A 26,431-nucleotide genomic window follows, 5' to 3' on the forward strand; every position below is an offset into this window, starting at 1 on the left:
TGATCATATTTGGATATTTATACTCAATGTTCGTACTAATGTTTATTCTGATGTTCATACCGCTGTTCATACTGATGTTAATAGGTATGTATAAACTGATATTTAAGACATAAAAATAACAACCCAATAGAGTTATCCGGGTACCAATATTTTGGTACCGGTACCTAAATAAATGTCGATACTTTAATACTTTTTGATACATTTCAAAATAACCACAAAAACATTTCATTATTGGCTTTATTTTAACAGACAAACTTATGATACAATAAACATATGTTTCCTTTTGAAATCAGTGAAGAATTGTGTCCTTAGATAAGCTAGTAAACATACGAGACAACTTATTTTTTAGTATTAAGTAAGCCAACAAAGGCTCCTAATTTGGCTGCTGACTTACGCAGTAACATACTGTGTCATTTCTGGTTGTATTATTTTGTCAAAATTATGAGAGACAAGTGGTACAAAATGAATTATTAATCTACTTGTTCATTTACTGTTAATATCTGCTTACTTTCTGTCTTAACATTTTCCATCTACACTTACTCTAAAATGTATTACTCTAAAATGTAATAATCACCTGTTGTTTGATACTTTACATAAAATTTGGGCGATACTAAAAATGTTGGTATTAATCCAATACCAAGTAGTTACAGGGTCATACATTGGTCATAATTAAAGTTCTCCTGTGTCCAGGGATGTGTTTCATAGGTTTATAAACAATAAAAAAGAAAAAAGATTGTGTGATAATAAAAAAATATCAACGTAATCATTGCAGTATTGACTATGTACAGCTCTTGTACTTGGTATCATTACAGTCGATGTCTGTGTGTGTGTGTGTGTGTGTGTGTGTGTGTGTGTGTGTGTGTGTGTGTGTGTGTGTGTGTGTGTGTGTGTGTGTGTGTGTGTGTGTGTTGATCCACCAATTTGTTTACATTGAGGAGCGCTAGCTTACTGTTAGCGGTTAGTAGAGATGCGCGGTTTGCGGGCACAACCGCGGAGTCCGCGGATTATCCGCGGATCGGGCGGATGAAATTTAAAAAAATAAGATTTTATCCGCGTGCGGGTCGGGTCGGGCGGATCAATTAGATTTATTTATTTATTTTATTTTTTTTTTTTTTTTTTTTTGCGGGTGGCAGTTAAACCAATTCGGAAATATATACACATAGTTAAATGTTGTTACCCACATACGAAAAACGAGCAGGCACCTGCTGCATATGCCACAACAGAAGAAAAAAAAAGAAAAGAGATGGACACTTTTACGGAGCGGAGAAGGGACGCCTCGCCGGTGTCCAGGACCGAGGCCCCTTCCCCCGAGAGGGCCCCACCGGGAGCCGTAGCTGAGGCGATCCGCGAGAAGGGCCCGACGCATGTCCAGGGTCACTACCGCGCCCACCGCACCGACACCCCGCCTCGTCCGCCTTCGCCGCGGCCGGCGTCACGCGCAGCAGGTAGGCAGCATACCTGCCCGCCACCCCCCGAAATTCACATTTCTATCACAATTATCATACTGTAAACATGGTAAGCTAACTTCATTAAAATTAATAGTCCTGTCAATAGCATGGAATTACAATTCAAATGTAGTTTTTTTGTAAGCCTTTCAAAAGAATTCAAAATATGAAAAATTAATGAAAATTAATTTAAGCCATCAGAAACTTTGAAAAGTGGCACATCACATCTCTAATGTAATCATTTTAACTTTTCAACAGAAATAGCACTGCAAAAATATTAAGGACATACTTCTGTATTTTGGTAGTTATGCTGTCAACATTTAACAAGATTTCTTCAACTTGGACTTGAAAGCTTAAATAGTATAAACACTTTTAACAGTATGTCGTGCTGTGAAATACAGCCGACAGGATTGCGCACCACACAGGAAGCAAGGCCAAAGTGCATGCAGGTGCAGGAGAAGAAAGGACTTCTTTCATTTAAGGTTTGTGATAAACCATCAAACTCATTCGTTAAAAGGACTCTATAGTAATATAAAGCGAATTTTTCTGGACATTATCATGCAAGAAAAGTTTATTTTTGGGACCGCGATCACCGCGTAATGATTTTTAAAGGTTGCATTACAAACATGTAACTGTCCCATGTGATAAGCCAGTGCGATTGGAAGTCCATGCTCAATTATTGCCTCCGTAAATAAAACTTCGGCATTTATCACATCCAAAGAATCTGTTTGGGCGACGAAAAACGTTGAAAGTTTTCCACTTGTATCGCTAGCAACGGCATTAGACTTGTGTTTTTTTGTCCCAAAGTGGTCTTTTACATCGCTAATTCCTCCGTGTCCGATCGAAAAATCTTGTCTGCACAAGGTGCAATTCGCGTAGTTTTCACCCTTTTTTTTTTAAATTAAAGAAAAAACTTATTTTTTATCACTGCACCCGTAACCCGGAATAGGTTGATGAAAACCGTACGAATTACGGGAAAACCGGAGTAGTTGGCAGGTGCCTCACTAATGCCTTGCATCGTCTATATTAGATATACCGGGCGGATAGCGGGCGGATGCAGTTCTAATCAAATGTTAGATCGGGTGGATTGCGGATGGTTGACGACTTTCTGATGCGGTTGCGGATGAAATATTTGCCTATCCGCGCATCTCTAGCGGTTAGCTATTGTATTCTCCTACAGTGTGTGTTGAAACACATTTAGCTATTCCTTGTCTTGCAGGGATGATAGTTGTGAGAAACGTAGTATATTTGTCGCTAAGGCGGCAAGGCTTAGTGATTTAGAAGTAGCGAGAACACTACCGACTGCAGATGGACGTTAGCCACTAGCTGGCTAACAAGAGCGAAGCACCTCTTGCAGAGCGGTGCTTCAGTGTTTATAGCTTCAACTTTATCGTTAATTTTTAAGCAAAAATGTGTATATTCTTCTGTGCCAGGATAGGTTTTGGACATGGAACCGTAAGTTATGGCCTTGAAAATAAAATCATTGCTATTAAAGATCCAGTTGTGGACTTTGCCTCTTCAAGCCAGAGTCCTAAAATGTTATACTTAATAAAGTGTTTAAACGGTTTATCCATCTGTCACCACTCAGATTTTTCCGGATGAAGGACACGTTTTTGCGTCTATCAAGAGTCAACGCTACATGCTGAACTCGGTGGTCGCCTTCTTTAAGGACTGCTTTGATAAGGAACAGACCGAGGACCAAAATGCGTCTAAAGATGACGACTAAAGATGGGATGGAGAATGTTCTGCGATGAGACTGTCCAAGAATGTAGAACCAGCATGGACTTACCTTTGCGGTCCTGAAGGTTTACCTTCCAAAGCGACTTATTACAGAGCACTTAAGCAGCAAACACAGCACATATTCCGAAGCCTATTTAACCATGTCGTCATGTCTACAATGCAGAAAAAACAACTGCAATATTTATATCATGCAAGGCAGTATTACAGCCACTCTGAAAGTAAACATATATTGTGTTGTAATTAATAAATGTCAAAAGTCTCCATGCAGTCATTGTGTACGTTGTACCACCAGAGGGTGCCAGCTATTGTTCTTTGGATGGAGAATCGCCTCAAAATAGGCTGCTATATACAATTAATAACCATAATTATATGCAATTATTATTGCAATTAACCATCTGCTATATTAAAATGGTTTGAATTACACAACCCTGAGACAAGTCATAATTGTCTGCTCATATTAATCTCTTACACTTGCCGTTAATATGTGGAATTAGAATTGAGATAAAGGGCCTGTACAATTCCAAGTAATAAATACTAAATACTGTGAAAAAAACATGGCATGTACTTTTCGTGGGCGTGTTGCGTGTTATCTACTAAGGTCGATTGATAACAAGACCTAAAGTGGTGCAAAATGCCCTATTTAAATGTGGATTTTGTTTGGAGACAATGGAGACACTCATTTACTGCACATCCATGTTATCAGGCTCCATAATTTGGTGTTTTGTTGTGGAACATGCAGCAAAAAACTATAATCTGTAGCACATAGAATACCTCCTGCATTTCCATCTACAACAGAACCTACCGTATTTTCCGCACTATAAGGCGCACCTAAAAACCACAAATTTTCTCAAAAGCTGACAGTGCGCCTTATAACCCGGTGCGCTTTATATATGGATAAATATTAAGATTCATTTTCATAAAGTTTAGGTCTCGCAACTACGGTAAACAGCCGCCATCTTTTTTCCCCGTAGAAGAAGCGCGCGGTGCATGCTGGGATATGTGACGTTTCATTTCCATTTGTGTGTTTATGTAAAGACCCCAAAATGGCTCCTATTAAGTGTGTTGTCTGTCTAATTATAAATAATGCAGACGAGGCGTGTTAACTGAGTTCTCAACGTTTACTCACAGCGTGCTCATAACCACATTCTAACTGCCAGCATACAACAACGCTTCTCAGGGCTACCGCGCATGCTCGTCACTATCGTTGCATGCTGGGTAGTGTAGTTGTTATATTTGCTAGCTCATAACAGCACATTGAGAGACACGCTTACGCGCTTAATTCAATACTCGCCGTCATTCCGGGTGGATTGACAAAAGACCTCCAGCCGCTAGATATTGGTGTCAACAGGGCATTCCAAGCTAGACTGCTAACTGCGTGGGAACAATGGATGACAGAAGGCGAACACACCTTCACTAAGACGAGGAGGCAGCGCCAGACGACGCCAACATCTGCCAGTGGATCGTAAATTTGCCCAACTTTTCACTTCGGACACCGAAGACGAAGGATTTACGAATGAAGAATAACTTCAGAAAGTGAGCGCTATGTTTATTTTGTGTGTTGTGACATTAACGTTCGAGCAACATTATGTTGCTATTGCTCTGCACTATTTTGAATTTTACTATGTTTGTGATTGCACATTTGCGTACATTTTGGGAGTGAACAGAGTTGTTAGAACGCTGGTTTTTAATATATTATTAAAGTTTGACTGACCTATCTGACTGTTTTTTTGACATTCCCTTTAGCGCAGCGTAGGCGCGGCTTATAGTCCGGGGCGGCTTATTGGTGGACAAAGTTATGAAATATGCCATTCATTGAAGGTGCGGCTAATAATCCGGTGCGCCTTATAGTGCGGAAAATACGGTACTTTTTTAGCAGTATGAAGGTGCGCTCTGGAAGATGCCTATATAACTAACTGTGATAGTGCGCTGGAATGATACAGATGAAAGAAATGTGTTACAGCGTCACAGTCTTGCAATAATTCCTCATATAGGCGATATCTTGATTAATTTTGGTGTCTGCTGGCTCAAAATCAGCCCTAAACCCTTTGGGGCATACATCTTTCAATAGTAGTTAAGGTCTCGCAAGGACAAAAAAGTCCACAGGGAGTAAGAATCAGAATCAGCTCAATTGGCCAAGTATGTTTGAATTTGACTGGATAGACTGTGCTCTCTTTGTTCAATGCAAGAAACAATGCAAGTGTATGAAAAAAAATCCCCAAAGTTTCCATCTAATTTGAAACTGTAAATAAACAAATTGTAACGTTTCTCTTTATTATGAAACCCTGAAATTAGAAACAGCAACAATGCATCAACATTAGTTGTATTACTACTGTTATGTATATTCAGGCCTGATCCTTACTTCATCGGTCCATTACTTCAACATTTACTGTAAGGATGATAACACATTTTATGCATTTAAAAAAAAACAAAAAAAAACTAATTGACATTCAAAGAGTTAAAGACAAAAACGTCACATATTTGCCATTTCTATTTAGGACTGAAGTTGATTAAGAATTTGAGCGAAAAAGGTAGAAAACAATATATAAATCCCAACATTTTTATACACAACTACCTCAAGACATTTTCGTCCTGGTGTTGCTTAACTGCGTTAAAATGATACAACTATTTCCCAGTGTATCGTTGGTATATGAACGGACATTGAAATTGAACATGAATAAACCTTCTTGGGAAAAAAATAATTCTAACAAAACCAAAGTTATGACCAAAAAATGTAAGAAATATTTACCTCGTCCCCAAGTGTACTCTAAGGCATGGCTGTCCAAACTATGACCCGTTGGCATGTGCAGCCCTCTAGTGTTTTCAATCTGGCCCGTGGGATGTTTCTGTAAATTTTTGTATTTACCTTAAAGATATTCCATTTCCCACAGTTTAAAACCTTTCAGCAGATGTAAGCAATATTAGTAACTATTTATACTTCCTGAAGGATTTCTGAGGATATATTTATATGTAGCATTACAAACAACTTTTCTCACTTATGGTGCAAATTTAGAAAACAACACATCAAGTCAACATACATGTTTGTTTAAAACGGATGTTGGTCGTCCATGTCGTTCTGCCTTCTGTCTTTAAATAGTGAACACCATCTTTCCTGATTATATGGCCAACATATTTTAGTCTCTGTGTTTTGATTGTGTTTATAGTAGTTTGTTCAATTTAAATTATTTTTTTATTTTCATTTTTAAACTGTATATGACCAAGATATACCATATTTGATTTTTGGTCCATAAGTCTGTCATTTATTGTAAGGATTATATGAGGAACTGGTTGTTTTTTGCTCACTATCATTGCTTTGGTTTATTTCACATTTAATTCCATTACATATGGGTGGCTTTTATCATTCACTACAGTTGGTTGTTGTAGGTTATTTGTATTCAGTGCTAACAAGGATGTATCATCAGCATATTGTAGATTGTTAACGTTCAGATTTCCTATGGATAAACCTGCCATGCCCTTGACTTCTCTGAAATACAGTAATTTTTCGACTGGTGACTTGGTGACAATACACAACCTTGTCCTGGTTTACAGAAGCACCTAGAGCGCTTAACTATCATGTAGAAAGCTGGAACGCAAATTGCGTGCGACGTAACTTGGTTTTCCATCAAGCATGGATTGATAGTTTAATAACTTATAAAAGCATGCTTACCTTAGCTAAAACTAATTACAACTCCAATCTCATCCGTCTCAATAAAAACGATCCTAAATATTTGTTCTGTACAGTAGCATCGCTAACCCAACAAGGGACTTCTTCCAGTAGCTCCACCCACTCGGCTGATGACCTTATGAATTTATTTAATAAGAAAATGTAACTCATTAGAAAAGAGATTAAAGACAACACGTCCCAGCTACATCTGGGTTCTATTAACACAAATACAAATTATTGTACGGCGGATATTGCCCTTCAAAATAATCTCTCTCTTTTTGATGAAATAACATTAGAGGACCTCCTGCGACGTGTAAATGGGACAAAACAAACAAGATGTTTACTTGACCCACTTCTTGGGAAACTTATCAAGGAGCTGTTTGTAATATTAGGACCATCAGTGCTAAATATTATTAACTTATCACTTTCCTCTGGCACTGTTCCCCTAGCATTCAAAAAAGCGGTTATTCATCCTCTGCTCAAAAGACCTAACCTCGATCCTGACCTCATGGTAAACTACCGGCCAGTGTCCCAACTTCCCTTTATCTTGAAAATCCTCGAAAAAATGGTTGCACAGCAGCTAAATGAACACTTCGTCTAACAATCTCTGTGAACCCTTCCGGTCCGGTTTCAGAGCAAATCACTTTATGGAGACAGCCCTCACAAAAATTACTCATGATCTATTGCTAACGATGGATGCTGATGCGTCATCCATGTTGTTGCTACTTGATCTTAGCGCTGCTTTCGATATCGTCGATCATAACATTTTATTAGGACGTGTCAAAACACGTATTGGTGTGTCAGACTTAGCCTTTTCTTGGTTAAATTCCTATTTTTTGGACAGGATGCAATGCGTTTCCCATAACAATGTGATATGTTAAGGTAACGTGCGGAGTTCCGCAGAGTTCGGTTCTTGGCCCTGCACTCTTCAGCTTCAACATCTACAGCTGCCACAAGGTGACATCGTACGCAAATACGGTGTTAGCTTTCACTGTTATGCTGATGACACCCAACTCTACATGCCCCTAAAGCTGACCAACACGCCAGATTGTATAGTCACCTGGAGTCGTGTCTGAATGAAATCAAACAATGGATGTCTATTAACTTTTTGCAACTTAACGCTAAGAAAACGGAAATGGTGATTATCGTACCTGCTAAACACCGGTACCTATTTAATAATACCACCTTAACATTTGACAACAAAACTATTACACACAGCGACTCGATAAGAATCTCGGTATTATCTTCGACCCAACTCTCATTTGAGTCACATATTAAGAGTGTTACTAAAACAGCCTTCGTTCATCTCCGTAATATCCCAAAAATTCGTCCCATATTGATCATGTATCATGCGTTCGTTACGTTTTGTCTCGATTACTGTAACTTATTATTATTCATAGTATTACCATTAAAAGATTACAGTTGGTACAAAATGTGACTGCTAGACTTTTGACAAGAACAAGAAAGTTTGATCATATTACGCCTATACTGGCTCACCTGCTATGGCTTCCTGTGCACTTAAAATGTGACTTCAAGGTTTTACTACTTAAGTATAAAATCCTAAAGAGTTAGCTCCATCTTATCTTGCTGATTGTATTGTACCATATGTCACGGCCAGAAATCTGTGTTCTAAGAACTACAACTTATTAGTGATTCCTGGAGCCCAAAAAAAGTCTGCAGGCTTTAGAGCGCTTTCTATTCGGGCTCCAGTATTCTGGAATGCCCTTCCGGTAACAGTTAGAGATGCTACCTCAGTAGAAGCATTTAAGTCCCATCTTAAAACTCACATGCATACTCTAGCCTTTAAATAGACCCCTTTTTAGACCAGTTGATCTGCCGTCTCTTTTCTGCTCTGCCCCCCTCTCCTGCGTGGAGAGGTTGTCAGGTGACCACAGATGTAGCGCTCGCTGTTCAAAGTCGGGACCCAAGGTGGACCACTCATCTGTGCATCAGTTGGGGACGTCTGTGTGCTGCTGACTTGTCTCCATTCAAGATGATCCCCTGCTGGCCCCACTGTGGACTGGACTTTCACACTATTAACTAGATCCACTCGACATCCATTGCACTGGTTGCCCAGGGGTGTGTCCCCACATCTGCGGTCCCCTCCAAGGTTCCTCATTACGCCCAATGGGTTGAGTTTTTTCTTGCCCTGATGTGGGATCTGAATCGAGGATGTAGTTGTGGCTTGTGCAGCCCTTTGAGACACTTGTGATTAAGGGCTATAAAATAAACTTTGATTGATTGATTGACTTTCTCCTTTTTTAATGTGAAATGTTTCTGTCCTTCCCCAATCGGTTTTTATGACTACTGTTTGTTCCCAATACATATTTGTAATGATTTGATCTTTGTATATGCGCATTTCTGAGGTTTCCATCATTTTGGCATGATTGAATCTGTCAAAAATGTTGGTATAGTTGGAGAACGTATGAGACATACATGGGTGAAATAAAAAAATATATAGTATTGTGTAAAAGTTCATTCATTTAAGCAATTCAACTTCAAATGTGAAACTAATATGTGATATAAACTGCTAACATACAATGTCAAACATGTCAAGGTTTTCCTTATCATAATGTTGATGATCATGAAAACCCAAAATGTTCAGAAATGTTCAATTTGAGGTTTTCATGAGCTGTAAGCCGTAATCATCAAACTTTTATCCGAAGAAGTCTCGAAATATCTTATGCTGCATGTTATGAGCTTATGTCATATGTTAGTTTTACCTTGTAAATCTAATTGCTGGTATAAACAGACCTTTGTCTGACTATTACACATGGGCGGAAGGCAGAGTACACCCTGGACAAGTCGCCACCTCATCACGGGGCCAACACAGACAGACAGAAAACATCCACACTCACATTCACACACTAGGGCCAATTCAGCTTTGCTAATCAACCTATCCCCAGGATCATGTCTTTGGAGGTGGGAGGAAGCCGGAGTACCCGGAAGGAACCCACGCAGTCACAGTAGAACATGCAAACTCCACGGGATTGAACTCAGGACTACTCAGGACCTTCGTATTGTGAGGCACATGCACTAACCCCTGTTCCACCGTGCTGCCTGGATTACAAACCACTGTTGTAAATTGTGCTGCACAACCTCATTAATATTTATGTATGACGTTCATTTACAGCTTTCTGTGATTCTCTTGGTACATCATCTCGACTGTTAGCTTTTCATTTCTTTATTGTCTTTATAGCATTTTACTCCACCCTCTTTTATAATATTATGTCCATCTGTTGACTATCAGGGGTATTGCTGCTGTTTTTGCCATCATATTGATCACTTACATATTCAACCCATCTGGTTGCTGTCTGCGCTTCATCAAATAATATGTTTCCCTTTTTGTCTTTGATAGCACTACAGTCGTTTTCTTTCCTTTTTTGTGTTATGTCTTTATTGATTTTATCATATATATTTTTTTGTATTGTGATCTTTGTCACACTCCCCAGTTTCAGAACATTGGAAGTTTAGCTATTGCTCTTTAGAATTTCGACAATCTCTTTTGATCCCCATATTAATGATGTGGTTCTTTTGTTGATCTATGGTTTTGTACTTCTTCCTTTCTACCATTTTGGCTAATATTGTTTCATCTATTCTTTGTTTTTTTAATTCTCCTGTAATGGTAATACTTTCCCCAATGGGGTTTGGATACTTGTTTTCAGTATACTCAATTATTGTTCAACCGCTTCTTGATGATTTGGTACTTAGACTATGTCTTCTGTATCTTCTCTATGCAGTATGGTATAGATATTTGTGATTCAGATACGGACAAGCGGTAAAAAATGGATGGAAACAATATTGTACTTGCATTTGTAGTCCTCTTGTACGAGTAGGTTTGGGTTTTGCTGTTATCTTCTTTTACTTTGTTTAATATTTTTAAGATAGATTTTCAGTTTGATTACTATTTGATTATGGTCTGAATTGATGCAGAAAAAAGCAGGTAGCACCAAGACGGACGAGGCAGCCTACCACGGGTGAAGAAAAACACACTTTAGCGGTTTATACAAAGCATATGCAGAATTGTGGAAAAAATATTCTCAGCAGGAATGCAACTGTTGTACATTGCTGGTCTTGTCATCCCCGTCCGGACCTGTGGACAACTTGGTGTTGTGAATGGATCAAAGATGACGCCGGTGAGGAATTTGTTGAACAAAGCTTTATTTGGCTAAACGAGCCAAGGACTGGAACTGCAGCTTCCAGGAGAAGACTATGGGCCTAATATTACTCTCTCTCCTTCTACCAAGAAAACGTCTCCTTCAGAACCTTTTACATGAAGACACTTCCCCTGTGTTGTGCTAGTCTTGGGACCGGCAAGTCTGGACAAAGCCCAGTTGTTTGTACAAATGTACCTCATCACTGATTCTATAGATTTGTTGCTTCTATCAGGTGTTGCTCCTGTGCTTTTCGATGGAATAACCCCTTACAGAGTTTTGGGACCTGGGTTATATTTAAATCAGGCCAAACTAATAGAAAATGCACATGCTATAACTTACAGATACTACACAACACAAACAAGCTACAATAAATAAACTGACGTCACCAGGAAAAAATCCTCTTGATTGGCAACCAGGGACAGATTCAGCCTCCTCATTGTTAACCAGGAACATAGTCCCGAAGCAGAAGCAAAGTCACTGCAGGACAAGGAAGTGGGTATCACAAAACAAGAGCATTGCACAGGAAACAAGAGTTTAGAAAATAAAGGGAAAAGATAGGAAAACAGTAAACATAAGTCCAAAACAGCCTATTTGATATTCAGATAATGTATATAGAAAAACGAATTCTAGACATTTTAAACAGTTCACGAACAAGGGATTAAATGGCAGGAGGAGAACTGCTGAATTGTGCCCCCGCCATGAAAAACCAAAGGGACGGCCCACAGATCCTTGCCATGCGTCACCTCATTCAGGAAAGAATCAAATGGTGGTGGCGAGTGGAACGTTGAGGACCTAGGGAGGAGAAGGATCTCCAAGATTTAGCCAATGACGTGGTGGATGAGCACAGAGTGACTGTCTCCACAGCAGACAAGGAGGACAAGCTTATTTTTTCAGCCAAGTGCGGGTCCGGCACCAAAACAGCGGATGAGGAAGACTGCCGTGAGTCGAATGCCACAGACGCCAATGAGGAAGAGGAAGACGAGCGCAGAATAGAAAAAATGGAAAAGACACAAATCCTTAAACAACTATAATGTGGCAATTTAAAAGAAAGCACTATTGCTCTTAAAATAGGTCTTCATCCTTGCTTTGCCAACACAACTCTGAATAGGATGTCGTCTCTGGTGCAACAAACGTGCACTAGGAAGATTGCACCAAACCCACACCCCCACCTGAGATCTACTGGATCTGAGACATCAGTCATAGAGTCCGCCACAACGCTCCCCCTACCCGAACATTCAGTAGGAAAAAGAAGGGTTAGGAGGTTGCTGAAACTGTGCAAGACCAGACCAGAGAAAAATCCCAGACCCAGACTGGAGGAGGACGAGATGTTTGTGCCAATCACTTCTTCCAGCAGGCGGCGTGTCGGAAGGACAATTATAAACGCCGGATGGACGCGTCTAGGCTGGTCCGGGCAGCCAAGGAGGAGTGACGGATGGCTGCTTCATTCGCAGGTGTGGATGAATGCTGGATGGAGGAAGAGGAGAAACACTGAACAGGCATTTATGCAGCTGGGGTGGGGGCACTGGGACCGCAGCGAAGAGAAGAACAGGCGTCGGCATCACTGGAAGAACCATCGTTATCGGCGGCATCACAGGGAAGTCATCAGCGAAGGAGATGCGCTCCAGGCAAAGCAGAATGAGGGTGATCTCTATTACTTGTAACCAGAGGTGGGTAGTAACCAGTGTTGGGTTAGTTACTGAAAACCAGTAACTAGTTACAGTTACTAGTTACTTTATTTCAAAAGTAACTCAGTTACTAACTCAGTTACTTACACCAAAAAGTAATGCGTTACTGTGAAAAGTAACTATTTAGTTACTTCTTTTTTTCTTCTTTTTTTTTTAAAGGTCCCATTAATGCCCTTTTTGCCTTCATTTCAGTACTGTTATTGCACTGGAGAATAATACAATCTGTTGATCAACTTGACATGCATTTTTATTTTCCTTTTAACATAATTAATGAAAAACAGTGCAACATAAAAAGGCATTCCTCCTTTCTTTAAACTTGGACCAATGACCATTAATAAAAAACAAGTTTAAGTGCAACATAAGAAGAAACATCATCTTCCTTGAAACATAGGTAGTGAAATAAAGCCTGACATCTGGAGTGATGCTGCTGTCTTCCACACTTGGAGCCATGGATTGTAGAATCCTTGTTTTCAGTGGCAGGATCATTGACACAGATGGTGAAGTTTCAGTGCTCAGTAGAGATGTAACACTTTTGAGGGGTTTAAGCACCTAGAGGACCTCATCTGCCACTCTCACATCATCATCAGACAGGGTGACATTTGTCTTCAGGGTGTTGTGGGTCAATGCAGAGTATATAGCTGCCTGCTGCTCCAACATATCATAAGTGGAGTTCCACCTCGTTGGGACATCATGTATGAGCAGGCAGCTTTAGCATTTCTTGCTTTGTCTTAAGCACATGAGCAGCTGTTGTGCTTGGGTGGAAGTAAGAAACCTTCCTGATCCTCCCAAAGAGGCGCTCCACCCTATTGACTGAGATTCCCTTCTGTGATGCCAAATTCACTACATGTGCAAAGCACCTATCTGTGGTCCCAGTACTGCCTCATTCACTGTAATTATTTGATTTTTGGCATTATCACGTGTGACTGGGATATCTTTATCTTCCATTCCTCCACTGCTTGTGTCAGCACCTGCGCAAGGTGACTCTCGTAGAGGGGGCGTGTCTTCTCATCTCCCAGTCTGCTGTGATGAAGTGAGCGCTTATAGTTCCGCTGGACGTCCAGCCGTCTGTCATGAGCGCAACAGATGATGCTCGGGATAGTTCATCCACAACTTTTTTCTTCTCCTGCTCATAAAGATCTGGCACAATCTTATTGCTGAAGTGGGTGCGCGACGGGATGTCGTAACGTGGTTCAAGCACGTTCAGCATGTGTTTAAAACCCTCGTTTTGCACAACCGAATCTGCACTTATAAACACACCGATTCAATGGCGCTGGGCGTTCAAGCTCCTCCGTTATTGCGCTCGCCATGACCACGCTGTGTGTGGACTGAACGTGCCAACAACTTTTTTTTTGGTTTCATATATCAAACCGCGGATCAAACCTCCCCTCCCCGCCCCCCCGCCCCCCCACACACACATAGACCGCGCCTCTTTTCTTCTCTCCGGCTTGTGACAGAGGAAGATTCAGAAGAACGGCACCGCAGCGCTTCTGTTTCTAGCCGATACTACATCAAAAGTAACGTAAAATAACGCAGTAACGCATCATGTAGTAACGGTAACTAAATTACTGAATAAAAAAAAAAAACGCGTTAGATTACTAGTTACCGCCGAAACTAACGGCGTTACAAAGTAACGCGTTAGTCCCAACACTGGTAGTAACGCGCTACATTTACTCCGTTACATCTACTTGAGTAACTTTTGGGATAAATTGTACTTCTAAGAGTAGTTTTAATGCAACATACTTTTACTTTTACTTAAGTATATTTATAGAGAAGGAACGCTACTTTTACTTCGCTACTTTTATCTACATTCAGCTCGCTACTCGCTACTAATTTTTATCGATCTGTTAATGCACGCTTTGTTTGTTTTGGTCTGTCAGACAGACCTTCAAAGTGCCTGCCTTACTGGTGACGTTTCACTTCGTTCCACCAATCAGATGTAGTCACTGGTGACGTTGGACCAATCAAACAGAGCCAGGTGATCACATGACCTGACTTAAACAAGTGTAAAAACTTATTGGGGTGTTACCATTTAGTGGTCAATTGTACGGAATATGTACTGTACTGTGCAATTTACTAATAAAAGTTCCAATCAATCAATCAAAAGTGTGAAGGAAAAAAGATACTGTTTTATTTCAACCGTACATCCCGTCAAAAGCCTAAAGACTGACTGCACAGTTCCTGTCTTCACAATAAAAGTGCCGCTCCATCGCGCCTGCGCTTTCAAAACAAGAGTCTCCGAAAGCCAGCGCAAACAAGCTAGCAAGCTAAGGAGTTTGACGCCAATATATTTCTTGTAAAGTGTATAAAAACGAATATGGAAGCTGTACAAATAAAATGCCAAAAACCCACCACTTTCATGTGGTATTAGACAGAAAGGAGGAACTTTTCTTCTCCTCCATTTGAAAACGTGGACGTTATCATCACTACTGTCTGATTACAATCAACGCAAGTCATCAGAATCAGGTAATACACCAACTTATATTCTTGTCTTCATGAAAGAAAGGAATCTATATGTTAAACATGCATGTATATTCATTAAAACATCTTTAACATGTAAACAAAAACAGCAAAATAAATACATATAAATTATATACTGTATATATCAATGTATATGTATGTATATATATATATATATATATGTGTGTGTGTATGTTACTCATCAGTTACTCAGTACTTGAGTAGTTTTTTCACAACATACTTTTTACTTTTACTCAAGTAAATATTTGGGTGACTACTCCTTACTTTTACTTGAGTAATACATCTCTAAAGTAACAGTACTCTTACTTGAGTACAATTTCTGGCTACTCTACCCACCTCTGCTTGTAACACTGAGTCGCTGATACCCTACGGCATGGTCACTCTCGAGAGTGGGGGGGATGGCAGCAGTGGCTGTCTGCAAGACATGCTCGGGCAGCCTCACCAGAAGAGGAAAAAGTGTTGTGCTGAATCAGGCGGGACCACCTCCACCGTCTTTGTCCACAGCAGGTCCTCGGCCATGCTATGCACTGCAAGCCATTTCGTAAGGTGGAAGATGAAGCGGGAAACTTAGCAGGTCGGCCGTGGCTATCACGTGGGTGTCTTCCATGGCCGCTTTGTCAACACGGGAGAAGGCAGCGGGATGTGGTCAGAAACAGGTGACATCTTAGCGCTTCCCTAAAGCTTATGTCAGTCCCATACATATGCACCACAGGAGGACCAGCCAGAAAAGGAGGTAAACCGTACCTTCTAAGCAGAGGTAGTTTGAGAGCGTTGTATTTGTCAAAGAAGTAATACTTGGTGTCGTTGTCGGCTATACCTCCATGATGGAACTGCTCTTCAATATGATGCAACCACAAGGCTGGGTCGTTCTGCAAAAACTCCAAGAACATGTACGCCAAAATAGTCATGAATAGCCATGGTGAAAGAGGATCACTGATGTCTGCGTCAAGGACCGTGCACAGCGGGTCACTAATTTGGACATTTAAAAGAATGCACGGTTGCTCTCAAAACACATTTTTATTCACGCGTTGCCAACATAACTCTGAACCACGTTCAATTCCAACTTCCACCTTCCTAGTCACTGCAGCTGTGTCCTTGGGCAAGACATTTTACCCACCTGCTCCCAGTGCCACCCACACTGGTTTAAATGTAGCTTAAAGATGTACATAATGTAAAGCGATTTGAGTCTCCAGATAAAAAGCGTTATATAAATATAATTCACATCTCCTTCATCACTCTCTCCTTCCTCTTTCTTGATCCCACCCCCTTAGTAATCCGATTGGTCAATAGTTATCACCCTACTTGTCTCTGATTGGCTCACACCTGGCTTAACAAATGCAAAAGAACACATCATTGAGGCGTTCAATGTCTTCTTAAACATAGGAAAAACTTGTATCTTTACAAAGACACAATACAGCAAATCACTTTTTATGCACTTTAGAATTGTCACGGCCCGAGCGCACTCCAGCGCGCCACTCCGGTTGCAGCAGGCGTCTGCATTCAATCGGCAATCAGTAAGCATTCAACACACCTGTCACTGATGAGCTCCCTGGGCTTCTTAAGCCAGAGCAGACCTGCGTTCTGGGCCAGAACGTAGTTTCCTGTTTCGTACAGTAAGCCAACTCGTATAAAGCTCTATGCTTTCTCTCTCTGTGTTTTTTCCTCCTCCGTGTTTCATTTGTCTCGTGTTCCCGTGTCGTTCTACAGCATTCCTCCGTTCCCCTGACGATGAGATGTGTGTCTTGTCTCCCCGTATTCCCTCTGGTTCCCCTGGCTGCCTCTTTGGATCTCGACCTCCCGCCTGGAAACGGACTTTGACACCTCGCTCCTGCCTGTCTCTGGATCTCCGAGCTTGCCTTGCCCCCTTGGACTTACGCCCCTCGCTCAACACTCCTGGTAACACTCATCAGATAATCGCTACACATAGTCACACACATACACATTTTGGATTAGATTCACACTCCATACTATTGTAAATATTAATAAATAGAGCTAAAACTACGTCCCTGCATTCCGTGCCGTCTTCTTCCCACCTGAACGGTAAGAGGAATATAAGCAATGAACCTTAATTAGTAGGATACTACTTACCGTATTTTCAGCACTATAAGGCGCACCTAAAAACCACAAATTTTCTCAAAAGCTAACAGTGCGCCTTATAACCCGGTGCGCTTTATTACGATTCATTTTCATAAAGTTTCGATCTCGCAACTTCGGTAAACAGCCGCCATCTTTTTTCCCGGTAGAACAGGAAGCGCTTCTTCTTCTACGCAAGCAACCGCCAAGGTAAGCACCCGCCCCCATAGAACAGGAAGCGCTTCTTCTTCTACTGTAAGCTACCGCCCGCCCCCGGAAGAAGAAGAAAAAACGCGCGGATATCACCGTACGTTTCATTTCCTGTTTACATCTGTAAAGACCACAAAATGGCTCCTACTAAGCGAAAAGGATCCGGTTTATAAAAAGACGCAATCTCTCCATCCGCACACGGATTACTACCGTATTTCACAGCAACTGATATTCCTGTGAACCGCACTGTGGAACGGGAGCACGTATGGTGAATATTCGCACCACAGGGAATGAGAAGTCATCCTTCACTGTGGTTCTAGCTTGCCATGCTAACTTCCACCCATGGTGATATTCAAAAGGAAGACCTTGCCAAAAGAGACCTTTCCAGCCGGCGTCATCATAAAAGCTAACTCGAAGGGATGGATGGATGAAGAAAAGATGAGCGAGTGGTTAAGGGAAGTTTACGCGAAGAGGCCGGGTGGCTTTTTTCACACAGCTCCGAAGGCGAACACACCTTCACTAAGACGGGCAGACAGCGCCGGACGACATACGCCAACATTTGCCAGTGGATCGTAAATGCCTGGGCAGATATTTCGGTCACAACTGTGGTCCGAGCTTTCCGGAAGGCAGGATTCACAGAACAACAGCGACACTGACTCCCGATGACTTCGACGAGACGGAACCGGCCATTTTGGATACCACGCTTGCGCAACTTTTCAATTCGGACACCGAAGACGAAGAATTCGAAGGATTTACGAATGAAGAATAACTTCAGAAGGTGAGCGCTATGTTTATTTTGTGTGTTGTGACATTAACGTTCGAGCAACATTATGTTACTATTGCTCTACACCATTTTGAATTTTACTATGTTTGTGATTGCACATTTGCGTACATTTTGGGACAGAGTTGTTAGAACGCTGGTTTTCAATATATTATTAAAGTTTGACTGAACTATCTGACTGTTTTTTTGACATTCACTTTAGCGCAGCGTTTTTTTGACATTCACTTTAGCGCAGCGTAGGCGCGGCTTATAGTCCGGGGCGGCTTATTGGTGGACAAAATTATGAAATATGTAATTCATAGAAGGTGCGGCTAATAACCCGGTGCGCCTTATAGTGCGGAAAATACGGTACAGTAAATACTCATTTATACTCTACTGGTACTGCAGTTGGTCCTATGAGGTACAGTAAGTGTACCATGCTGACTGTTTGTTAATTATTTAGCTATTTATTTAATAATACAAATAATGTATTAGATGTATATCGCTTTTATAGCGCAACAAATCCAACACCATGTCACACACGACAAGAACATTTGTGACATTTCGAAACTCATCGTAAGGAAAAAAAAAATAATGGCAGAAAGAAAATCATAATAGAAAGTAAAGTGGATGTCAAATCAATTGACCCCCATATCTCATCTTTCTCTGGTTGTGGACATTTCAAAAATTTATTTATGGACACAATGTGCTGTATGGTACTGTACAAACAATGTACACAAGCTGACTTTGTAGACATTGTATCCATACTGCAAAACTCCCATCCTATTACTTCCAGTGTATGTGATGTTGTTTTGTCTAGAATACTAATGTTTTTCATGTAGAAATCTTATGCATCACTTTTGAATGTTAATGAAACAACATATCAAGATAAAACATATGCATATGTACAGTATTTATTATCTTAATATCACAATTTAATGGTGACCAGACAGCAGTTTCATCTTTTTTTTTCAAACCGCTAAAAAGTCTGCAACGCTTTGTCTCAAACACCTGAGTTGGTTTACATGACACAAAACTACTGCTGCCAGCAAATATTGTACAGTATGTTGAAGCTTATAAGGCATTGTACACGTCTACATAACACTTCTGTACTATCCAGGGTTTTATTCAATAAATACTAGTGGATGATTTTAGAGGAATTGCACTTATTTGGAATCAGTAGGAGTGTAACGGTACACGTACTGCAGTCCTTGTTGGATTTATGGGTGCAGAACATATGTATTGTACACCTTTATAGTGTTTACACTCGCTAAACAAACATGTGAGCGTTTTGCTTCCAATATTGAAGCCTTGAGTATTAGCCGATAACGATACAAATCCGATATAATATCAGCAGGAATCATTGTACATATTTATATACTTTTATTATTTAGTAGTGTGAAATGTTAGAAAAGGTTAGATAAAGTGAATTTAGTCCAACCCAAAACAATGGTCGGTACAACCTATTGATCATTAACCGTCTGGAATAGATTTATGCTGTCTTTAGGTTGCAATGGAGTCGTAATTGTTTTTAGTGACATCTAATGGTCACAATAATTCATAAAGTTAGAGGGGACTTATAATGAAATTTGTGTTTTCTGACTTTTGCATGCTGCCACAAAGTTGGATTCTCGTGTTAAACAATGTCAAAGTATGAAATCATAAAGTTCATGCACTTAAGCGTAAGCTTGCATACAGTTTTGGATCCCTCTTTTTGCAGTGGCTACAAGATGATGTCATCTTGTAGCCCACGAGGCGAGCTGGATGTCCTTATTTGGACATTACGTCTGGCTCACAACCAGTGGGAGATGAGCGCCTTCCCTCATTTAGGCAATGAGGAAACACAAATAAAGGTAGGATGAATTATTATTTTCATATAATCTTGGCATGCACATAATAACACTGACGTGCAGCATGCAGTGACGTAAATCCTGCAAAGCAGCTTTTTTTTTCTGCAGCGAGTCTGATCGAACTGACCTATGACATTTTTAAACTATATTTTTACTGTATCTATAAAAAAATAGCGGTGACAAATTTAAGATATATATATAGATATATATATATATATATATTCAAAAAAGTGTAAAATTTTTCAAAGATAAATGTGATACTTTTTAAAAGTGGAGGGCTTGGTTTAAGTCGCAATCTGGGAATGCCTCCACAAACGGCCAGCTTGCAGACAGACTCAAAAAAACAGGTTGAAAAAGTGACCGTGGAGAAAGATGTACGCCAAATTATCCATAACATGTTCATACACCACAATAAAGGGTTTTGAATAAAAAAAAAAATCACAAGGGGAACTGCATTTTCTTGGAATTTTGCCGATCGTTCACAATCGTCATGAGAGACAAGAACACATATTTTTTTTATTAGGATTTTAAAGATGATAAAAAAAAAGACTTGAATGATGGGGCCTTCAAATAACCAAATAATGTCGTAAAAGACACGTTCATAACACTATGTTATATGTTCAATATTTATTTATTTGTATTTTGATCATTTTAATCATTTATGGGACTGATTTCTTACGCGCATTGATTTCCGTTTCCATAGCAACGCACATCCGACAATGTTTGTTCCTGCTTCCGGATACAAAACGCTTGTGTGTGTTCTAATCATGGCAGACTTGCTAACGAACAACAAAGAGACTATTTTTGGGCAAATGAGGATTCACAACCTTATTTTTTTTAACCTGAATGAACTGAGGATGAACTGCTGCTTCCAGAAGTGAGCACACAATAGAGTGAGACGTTGGAGCGGACGGAAGTCGAGAGAGTGAGGTGAAAGCGACTCGAAGCTGCAAATGTGGAATTTGGAGACAAGCTAGTTTGACATAAATGGCGTGCTTACCCCAAAAAAAACAGAATAAACGTCCCCGACCAGCTGGACAAAGAGACAACTGTCCATTGAGTGAGTCACACTTTATATTGATCATGACACACGCAGCATGTCATGCATGTTATTACAACTATGGTACATACACTGTCTGGCTAGCTTTGTATAAACAAAACATGAACTGTGGGCTAATACTTTACAGATACTGTAATAGTCAGTACAGATTGTGTTGTGCATTACAAACTCAAACACGTTTTGTTAAGCTAGCTTGTTCCTTTCTGTACCGTATTTTCCGCACTATAAGGCGCACCGGATTATTAGCCGCACCTTCAATGAATGGCATATTTCATAACTTTGTCCACCAATAAGCCGCCCCGGACTATAAGCCGCGCCTACGCTGCGCTAAAGGGAATGACAAAAAAACAGTCAGATAGGTCAGTCAAACTTTAATAATATATTAAAAACCAGCGTTCTAACAACTCTGTTCACTCCCAAAATGTACGCAAATGTGCAATCACAAACATAGTAAAATTCAAAATAGTGCAGAGCAATAGCAACATAATGTTGCTCGAACGTTAATGTCACAACACACAAAATAAACATAGCGCTCACTTTCTGAAGTTATTCTTCATTCGTAAATCCTTCGTCTTCGGTGTCCGAAGTGAAAAGTTGGGCAAATTTACGATCCACTGGCAGATGTTGGCGTCGTCTGGCGCTGCCTCCTCGTCTTAGTGAAGGTGTGTTCGCCTTCTGTCATCCATTGTTCCCACGCAGTTAGCAGTCTAGCTTCGAATGCCCTGTTGACACCAATATCTAGCGGCTGGAGGTCTTTTGTCAATCCACCCGGAATGACGGCGAGTATTGAATTAAGCGCGTAAGCGTGTCTCTCAATGTGCTGTTATGAGCTAGCAAATATAACAACTACACTACCCAGCATGCAACGATAGTTACAAGCATGCGCGGTAGCCCTGAGAAGCGTTGTATGCTGGCAGTTAGAATGTGGTTATGAGCACGCTGTGAGTAAACGTTGAGAACTCAGTTAACACGCCTCGTCTGCATTATTTATAATTAGACAGACAACACACTTAATAGGAGCCATTTTGGGGTCTTTACATAAACACACAAATGGAAATGAAACGTCACATATCCCAGCATGTACCGCGCGCTTCTTCGTCATCCACTGTTCCCACGCAGTTAGCAGTCTAGCTTCGAATGCCCTGTTGACACCAATATCTAGCGGCTGGAGGTCTTTTGTCAATCCACCCGGAATGACGGCGAGTATTGAATTAAGCGCGTAAGCGTGTCTCTCAATGTGCTGTTATGAGCTAGCAAATATAACAACTACACTACCCAGCATGCAACGATAGTTACGAGCATGCGCGGTAGCCCTGAGAAGCGTTGTTGTATGCTGGGAGTTAGAATGTGGTTATGAGCACGCTGTGAGTAAACGTTGAGAACTCAGTTAACACGCCTCGTCTGCATTATTTATAATTAGACAGACAACACACTTAATAGGAGCCATTTTGGGGTCTTTACATAAACACACAAATGGAAATGAAACGTCACATATCCCAGCATGCACCGCGCGCTTCTTCTACGGGGAAAAAAGATGGCGGCTGTTTACCGTAGTTGCGAGACCTAAACTTTATGAAAATGAATCTTAATATTTATCCATATATAAAGCGCACCGGGTTATAAGGCGCACTGTCAGCTTTTGAGAAAATTTGTGGTTTTTAGGTGCGCCTTATAGTGCGGAAAATACGGTAGTTACCTTTTTTGACTAATACCAAAGCCCGCCGATGTGTTACTACGCTAGAAAAAGTTCCTCAGTGTTCGCTCTTACAATAACAATGTCGCTACAGCTTGGTTATTATACAGGTTACGGAACGTAAATTAAGTATTGATGATGGTTTATGAATGTATTTTTAAAGTGATTTGGAGGTAGAATTGATTGCTCCGATTAGCTGCATTGCTAGCCACCAAGAACGAGCCAATTTTTACATTGGAGAATGCAAAAAAACAAAAACCTTTTGTCTTTTCGTCTCATAATGATTGTGAAGGATAGGCAAATCTTTAAAAAGAAAGTGCAGTTCCCCTTTAAGATCATGATGCAGTAAGTTGAATCTTGCTGAGACGTTTGTTACTGAATACTTTCTATTATGCTTTCCCCATTGGAGACTTTGTATGTATAAGTATTATGTAACTACAGTATAACTATTTGATTCTTGTTTATATTGATAAAAATGTTGTTTAAGACTGCACTATTGTTCAATGAAGGACATGTATTACATATGTCTAGCTTGTGTGCCATTGTGTGCTCAGCGGTTGTGTAACTGCTAGCTCTTTGTCGCCTTTAACCTACAATGTTTACCTTTTGTAAGAACTCGACTAAAACACACAAAAAACAACCTTCTGTGCTTATTGGAGGACATTTAGATGTTAACTGGCTGTCCAGCTATGCACAAATAAACACGCTGCAGGACTGCTTGTTTTGGAGCTTATATTACACATTTTACATGCAAGTACATATAATCCCATACTTGTTTTTTTTTTTTTGTGATATCGGATCAGGACAACCATACTTTTTATTAGTAATATGCTCCAAAAGGTTAGACAAATCATATGGGAACTTTTTTTTCCCCATAAGAAATAATGTAAATCCAATTAATTTGTTCCAGACAGCCAAAACACATATTATAGCTAATTATTATAGTTTTAAATGCAGAAAACAATGTGAAATACAATTCATATCAATGATTAATGAAATGTATAAATGAACATATGACATCCTTATTGAAAGGTAAAGGAGGAGGATAAAGGTACCTTCGTACTCTTCTACTAGTTATTCTTTTTAATTCAATAGTGTTTCTCACCTTCTTTATCCAAGTGCTGGCACACACAACTTTCTTTGGTGCCATGATGGAGCATTTTGCAGTCGTATTACATGTGAAAAAGTAAAGATATTAAATTATTTGTCTGGACACAAAAAGACTAGTTTGGCACGTGCTATGTTTAGTCGTACGATAACCAAGACGGTTATACGAAAACTGAGTCAAAATCATGGCAAAAATTGTTATTAAAAACCGAATTCTGGTGTACATCAAAAAAGACACTCTGCTGTAAAGTATAGTCCAGTCTTTGGTGAACAGGAGTGAGGCACAACAATAGTGCCAAGGAGAAACTAAAGCTTGAAAACTATATGTGATTAAGGTTTAGTGCAGGTATGTCCAAACATTTTGACTTGGGTGCCGAGTTGGGCTAAAAGAATTTGGCAGGGTGCCGAAAACCAACCGCATATATATATATATATATATATATATATATATATATACACATATTATTCATATATATGTACATATACATGTATGTATATATGTATGTATATACATATAGATAGATAGATAGATAGATAGATAGATAGATAGATAGATAGATAGTACTTTATTGATTCCTTCAGGAGAGTTTCCTCAGGAAAATTCAAATTCCAGCAGCAGTGTACAGAGTTGAGATCGAATTGTATCGTATATATCGTATATATGTATGTATATATATATATATATATATATATATATATATATATATATATATATATATATATATATATATATATATATATATGTGTGTATATATATATATATATATATATATATATATATATATATATATATATATATATATATATATATATATATATATATATATATATATATATATATATATATATATATATATATGCTTCCTATCTTGTTTACTTCCGTGATGACCTCTTTTAAGTTTTATAATCAATCAAAAATATCAAGCAGCTAAAAAGCGTCAAACATGAAAAAGTGTGACGAGTGTTCTGTGTTTTTCCCATCATGCTTTGCAGGGGATTTTAAATGGGTGTACTTTTGAATTATGTGTTGAGGTTGGATTTTTTTTAAATAAAATCTACAAAGTTCAGTGAGCAAGCTGTGTTATGTGTGACCATGTGTGTTCACTTTTTGTGTTCGTTTATTTGTGCCATGAGTGGGAAAGGTTGTTTGGATTGGGTCATATGTAAAGATTATGTGCTGTGGCCACTTCTATGCGCAGTTAATGGTCATTCACCTGAATTTTTCTCAATCTCCACAAGAGAGTGACAAAATAGCGGCAATTATACTGTCAGACTTTTAAAATGAAGTTGAAGGCACCCCAACAGTTCGATTTCTTAATAAACTTGTGATGTCTCACGGGCCAAAATGAAATTCCGCGAGCTGTAATTTGGCCACACTTGGTTTGGTGCAGAAGATGAATGCAGCGTGCTACCATTGTTCAGGGGAGATGGAGAACAAGACTACAAAGTAATACCATTACTTATGTACCCCAACCAATAACACATTTCACTACAAATAGTATTCGCACTTTTCTCACTCTTATTGTTGTATTTGTCTGCATCATTGAACTTGACTTAAAACATGTAAATTATTTCATTATTTTCAAATAATTGTATTTGATCATTTCACCTGCTAGCAGTTTTCAGTATTGTATGTTTCATTTGAAAAAGCATTACAGCTGTTTATATGTGTTCTCCTACTGTGCCAATAAAATGAATCTGTGACCTTAAAAGTAAGGAATGATGGTGTACCGTTACACTCCTTGAAGTAGGAGAGCACTTCATGTATCAGTACATTAATATTGATTAGAGATGTCCGATAATATCGGCATGCCGATATTATCGGCCGATAAATGCTTTAAAATGTAATATCGGAAATGATCGGTATCGGTTTTTTTTTTTATTATCGGTATCGTTTTTTTTTTTTTTTTAAATCAAATCAACATAAAAAACACAAGATACACTTACAATTAGTGCACCACCCCAAAAAACCTCCCTCCTCCATTCACATTCATTCACACAAAAGGGTTGTTTCTTTCTGTTATTAATATTCTGGTTCCTACATTATATATCAATATATATCAAGACAGTCTGCAAGCACACATGATTGTGCGTGTTGCTGGTCCACTAATAGTACTAACCTTTAATAGTTAATTTTACTCATTTTCATTAATTACTAGTTTCAATGTAACTGTTTTTATATTGTTTTACTTTCTTTTTATTCAAGAAAATGTTTTTAATTTATTTATCTTATTTTGTTTTGTTATTATTTTAAAAAAAGGACCTTATCTTCACCATACCTGGTTGTCCAAATTAAGCATAATAATGTGTTAATTCCACGACTGTATTAGAGATGCGCGGATAGGCAATTTATCTCATCCGCAACCGCGTCAGAAAGTCGTCAACCATCCGCCATCCACCCGATGTAACGTTTGATCAGAACTACATCCGCCCGCCATCCGCCCGTTGTTATATATCTAATATTAATAAAAAAAAAAAAAAAGGGTGAAAACTACGCGAATTGCACCTTGTG

At 39.5% G+C, this 26,431-nt stretch overlaps 1 protein-coding gene across 2 annotated transcripts in view; it reads left to right on the forward strand.

The window, feature by feature from the left end:
* The window catches only part of LOC133574262 (inactive dipeptidyl peptidase 10-like), a 167,617-nt gene extending 150,373 nt beyond the window's left edge, over window positions 1-17,244 (forward strand). Inside the window, exon 26 of one of the 2 annotated variants that reach the window (XM_061926364.1) lies at window positions 16,874-17,244. In XM_061926364.1, coding sequence (XP_061782348.1) covers window positions 16,874-17,142 — 269 coding nt within the window. In that variant the 3' untranslated portion in view covers window positions 17,143-17,244. Of the gene's footprint in view, window positions 1-3,033; window positions 4,031-16,873 lie in introns of those variants that run through there. The other variant, XM_061926365.1, reaches the window with a different exon arrangement.
* Window positions 17,245-26,431: the final 9,187 nt, after the last annotated feature.

Source organism: Nerophis lumbriciformis, linkage group LG31 (genome assembly GCF_033978685.3).
Source record: "Nerophis lumbriciformis linkage group LG31, RoL_Nlum_v2.1, whole genome shotgun sequence".
In the NCBI taxonomy this organism is placed as follows: Eukaryota; Metazoa; Chordata; class Actinopteri; order Syngnathiformes; family Syngnathidae; genus Nerophis; species Nerophis lumbriciformis.